General features: G+C 40.7%; 1 protein-coding gene across 1 annotated transcript in view; it reads left to right on the top strand.

The window, feature by feature from the left end:
* Window positions 1-5,393, top strand: part of AK5 (adenylate kinase 5) — a 531,421-nt gene that overhangs the window by 287,042 nt on the left and 238,986 nt on the right. The window contains exon 7 of the mRNA XM_006888596.1: window positions 425-524. Coding sequence (XP_006888658.1) covers window positions 425-524 — 100 coding nt within the window. The remainder of the gene's footprint in view (window positions 1-424; window positions 525-5,393) is intronic.

Here is a 5,393-nt window from a genome sequence, read left to right as displayed (position 1 = left end):
ATTGTTCCATTTGAGAGGAGCTTTCTTTTTTAACAATAAATTAGAAACTGTTCTTCCCTATGCTGAGAACTGTATATTTTCATGGCTTTATTTTTTAAAATAGAAAATTAAGACCCAAGAAGCCATAAAGTAAGTTTCTATTACCATAGTTTCCAAAGCTGAATTTATGCATTTATCATATATAATATATACGTTATATCATACTTTGTATTTTCTTAACCATAAGTGGCTGTTTTTTACTACCCTTCTCAGTTTTATATGAGATCTAAGCTTTAAAATAAAATCCAAATTAAAGATTCAAATGCTTTACTTCTTTGTGTTCTGCTTCATTAGAGATGCAGTTGTGAGATGCATGTGCATGTTTTGGAATGAATTTATGTAGATACTCTGATCTTTTAAACTTGTCTGTTTTGAATTTCCCCAGTTTGATGCAGACCGAGACGAGGATGAGGTGTTCTATGACATCAGTGTGGCGGTTGACAGCAGGCTATTTCCTAACAAGGAAACCGCAGCAGACAAGTCAGGTAAGTCATCATGTTCTTCAGGCAACAGTGCACCATCATCCTCTGCCTGGAGAATTTCATAAATGGCCAAATAAACTGCTGTAGGCTTCTAAAGACTACACTGTCCCCAGAGTCTCATTACCAAAAGGCTTTACTTTCTGAAATCCTCCTTAAAAACCAGTTATAGCTCAGAGTGACTGTTTAGAACAAGGTAGAACTCCCCTATTGGGTTTCCAAGGCTGTACACCTTCACAGGAGTGAACCGTCTCTTCCCTCTTTCTTGGAGGGGCTGGTGGGTTAGAGATGCCTACCTTTAGCTGGTGTTGAGCTCTTAACCACCACATTCCAGGGTTCCTTAAATAGTCCTTCTCATCTCTAAATCTCTAATGATTTTTCCTCCAAAATCATTAACTGGGTAAAGTATACAGAGAAAAATCATTTTCAGTCAATAACTAATATGTTGTTATTGTTATGTGCCATCAAATTGCCTGCGATTCATAGCAACCCTATGTACAACAGCCCTAAACAGACTCTATCCTTCGCCAACTGCACTGCCTCTGACACACCAATCCCGATTACCCCAGTCACTGAATCAATCCATCTCATCAAGGGACTTCCTCTCTTGCACTGTCCCTCCACCCTCTCAAGCATGATGTCCCTCTCAAGCATGACTGATCCCTCTTTGCAACATGTCCAAAGTATGTCAGACCAAGCTTCAGAATCCTTGCCTCCAACGAGCAGCCTCACCTCATCCTCTCTAGGACGAACTTGTTTGTTTTCCTAGCAGTCCATGGTATTCTCAATACTCTTCTCCAGCACCATAGCTCAAAGGCATCAATTCTCCTTCTATCATCCCTAGTCATTTCCCAACTCTCTGATGCATAGCAGGTAATTGCAAAGACTATGGACTGGAGCAGGCTGACATCGTTGCTCTTCAGTACTTTGGAGAGGTCCCTGACAGCAGACTTTCCCAATGTACTTTGTCCTTTAATTTCCTGGCTGCTGATACCAACAGTGTTGACTATGGTCCTGAGTCCTGGGCCCAGCAGCTCATTCCATCAAGGTGTTTGGTTCTAGATTGGAAGTTGGCAAAACTTTGCCTCCTTTATACGCCTGATGAGTACACTTGTAGTGCATGTAGATTCATATGTCCTTGCTCAGGTGCACAGGGACTGGCCCATCATGATGGGCTTTCAGGGTCTAAAATTTCATCTTTATGCCTCCAATCCTATCAACAAAGGAATCTATACTTAAGGCTTTATCAGTCTCTCAGTTGTTCTCTTCTACTTCTAAGCCCTGTGTACACTGGGTTCTATCCCAGCCTGAAAATAAACCTGTCCTAACTCTTACAGCCCTTGCTGATGAAGTAAGACTAGCAGGACTGTGGTTTACAGGGAAATCAATATTGCTTCTTCTGAAAAGGAGCAGCTCCTATGCCGCACAAGGCTACCATTACCGTAAGGAATAGCTTTGTGTTGCTGGATCTTCCTGTCTTTCAAAAGAAAGCAGAAACCAGTATTTGTAGGTAATATCTCTGGCATGGAAATGTTGATGACTCACTCAATTAAACAAGCCATGCCTGTGGCCTCTGCTCTGTAAGATGTCAACCCTAGTTTTTATCCTTCTATTCTTTATATCACTATCTTTTTTCTCTTTCCCTTCCACCCACCCCACCCCTTTCAGAGTCGGCTGCCTCACAATTCTGATATAACCTCTATGTGAACAGTTCTCAATTCAATTTTTCTCTCCCTCACCCTTACCAGAGGGTCAGACAAGAATATTTCTCCCCCAAATCTGATCACTATTTCTCAAGGACTGTGTGGAAATCCAGCCCTTCTCTATTCTCTCTACATCATTAAAGGTTTTGTCATCCCTTCCTTGAGTATTACAGGAGTCTTTTTTTATTGCCAGTAAATATTTTAATAATTTAAAAATGTTGTTTCTGTTGTATCATCAGTGCAAGAAGACTAACAATAAAAGTACAATACAAGGAAATTCACAATATGTTACGGTGACACACACGAGGATTCACAGAGGCAATGGGTGAGAAACGGCAGCAGTATGAACATGCACCAGTTCTTTTTTAAAAGAAATAAATTGTTGTTTTTATCTTGACTTTCTTATAAAGTTCATATACAATGTTTCACAATATCCTTCATTCACATTATGTTTCATATATTCTCATTCATTATATTTAGAAAATTAATCAATATTGAGCGCTATTTTTTTCTTTTTTTATCTAATTTTTGTTTGTTTATTTTCTTTTACCTCGTCCTTGGCCTCTCCATCTCTAATGAATCTGTGGTTTCCTTGGAGTTCTTTTTCGAACTCAGCGTTGAGCTTCCTGCCACCCTGACAAAGCCTTAACTGACATTCCAAAGCAGAGCACTAGTGTATTTCCCATAGTTTTACTGTTGTGCCTGTTGCTTCAACAGTATCACCTCTCATATCTCTCCAAACTCACACCACCTACCTCTAGCCTCCTGAGTGCCTCTGATCCCTCCCTACCTCTATCTATTTGCACCTGTCCCCTTTTGCATTCCTTCCACTCTGTTCTGCCCATCCTTCACCTGGCTAAGTCCAACATTGTGTCTACATTTAAAGGTCATTTCCTTAGACTACTAACTAGATTAGTCCCACTGACTACATTCATTCAAAGAACCTTGCACTCTTCAGGATAACTGTATAATTAGACATCTGTTGTTTAAAATCTATTTCTCATATTAAAATCCAAGATTTCATGAAGACATAATGTATGTGTATGTGTCTGTGTTTACTTATATGTTTGTTTTCAGCACTGTTTCCTGGCTCTTATAGTGCCTACTGTACAGGTGACACTTAAGGCCATTTTCCCCACTTGGCCACCTCAATTGGGCCATTCCTCTGGGCACATTAAATCTCATATCCTGGATTTTCTTTGGCTCCAGAGAAAGATATGATTGTATACCTCAAAGTCTTTTCTCATGAAAGGCCACTCTCTTGCATCCCTGTGCCATTTTAAGCTTCATCTGCAATTTTTCTTCTTCCAGAAGACTCCCTGCCCATCTGCCCACAGAGTTATCGGAGCATTCTCAGTCTCTCAGGTTCTCGGGTTTTTTCATCTATGAAATGGGGAGGTGATAATAAGAGTTCTGGTAGCCTAGTGGCAAGAAGCTGCACTGAAATCCCCAAAGCATGTGGTCACCAGCTCCTTTGGGGGAAAAGGATGGGCAATCTCCTCCCGTGCAATTAACTGCCTCTGAAAACCCACTGAAGGGTCAGCTATGGGTCAGTTCTGTTTTGTACACAACAATAACAATAGTGCTGTACTAAGAAGTTTGTTGTAAAAGATAAATGATTGTGTTTATAAAGCATGTGACTGGCACACCAGAAAGGCTCTTTATAAATTAGTATGTTTGCAGACAGTTTGCAGTATCGTAAAAAGAGATGACTTCTTATACAACACAAAGCAAAACAAACCCATTGCTGTAAAGTTAGTTCTGGCTTGTGATATGTAGATGATACAGCCTTGCCTGTTGAAACTGTGAAGAACCTGAAGCACCTGCTGCAGAAAATCAAGGACTATAGTTTTCAATATGGATTGAAGCTCAACATCAAGAAAACAAAGATTCTCACCACTGGGCCAATTGGCAGCATCATGATAGATGGAGAAGAGAGTGAGGTTGTTAATCATTTCGGCTTGCTTGGCTCCACAATGAACACTCTTGGCACCAGCAGTCAGGAAATAAAAAAAAAATGAATTGCAATGGGAAAATCTGCAATCAGGGACCTCTCCAGAGTACTAAGAAGCAACAGTGTCAGTCTAGAGACTAAGGTGTGCGTAATCCAGGCCATGATCTTCACAGTTACTTGCTATGCAACAGAAAGTTGGACAGTGACTAAGGGTGACATTAGAAGAATTGATGCCTTTGAGTTGTGATGCTGGAGAAGATTCTTGAACATACCATGAACCACCAGGAGAACAAATAGGTCTGTCTTGGAGAGGATAAAACCAAGTTTCTCCTTGGAGATTAGGATTTTGAAGCTCTGTCTCACATACTTTGATCATGTGGCCAGGAGGCATCAGTCCTTGGACATCCTGCTTGGAAGGGTAGAGGGACGGCACAACAGAGGAAGACCCTGGATGAGATGGATTGACACAGTAACTGGAGTAATGGGAGTAGGTGTGAAAGAATCAGACAGACTGGCTCGGGCAGGCTTCAGAGCTGTAGTACCTAGGGTCACTGTAAGTTGTAGGTGACCTGATGGCACATAACAGCAACAACAAAAACTCCTCTACCCCACCATTCCCTCCCTGGCTACTCTACCAGAATGATTCTATTTGTGTGTTTGATTTCTCTATCTTTTTATAGTAGTGGTCTTACATAATATTTATCCTTTTGCAACTGACTTTTTTCTAAGGCTGAAAGTAGGGAGGTAGACAGCCTCATCGCATCCTTCTCCCATGGAGTCGCTGGTGGGTTTGAATCATAAACCTTTCAATTAGCAGCTGAGAGTTTTACCTCTGCCCCATCCAGGGTTCATCTTATACAACACAATCCATCCCATTTTTCTAGATCTACCTCTTCTTTCCTCTGCCTTTCTTCCTCCCTTGCTTTAGTCCTGAAGTATTCTCTACTTCCCTTTTTATCCAAAAACATCCATTGGTACCCAAATCCCTGAAGGAGCTCACCTTCTTCTAGTTCTAAATACTGCCAAGATATTTTTCCATGTAAACTTAATGCTTTTTCTCGAAGGAATTTTTATGCAAACCATTAATAACACTTTTTACCTTTTAGAATCAATGATGAATTCTCATTGACTATAGGAGCTCTTTTGTCCTAGTGGTAAAGAATTGAACTGCCAACCCAAAGGCACATGGTTCAAATCCACCACCTGTTCCATGAGAAA

Source organism: Elephantulus edwardii, unplaced genomic scaffold, assembly GCF_000299155.1.
Source record: "Elephantulus edwardii isolate Elephantulus edwardi_28Jun2011 unplaced genomic scaffold, EleEdw1.0 scaffold00069, whole genome shotgun sequence".
NCBI classification, from domain to species: Eukaryota; Metazoa; Chordata; class Mammalia; order Macroscelidea; family Macroscelididae; genus Elephantulus; species Elephantulus edwardii.
The sequence above is the reverse complement of the archived record's forward strand: the minus strand, read 5'-3'. Positions and strand labels throughout refer to the sequence as shown.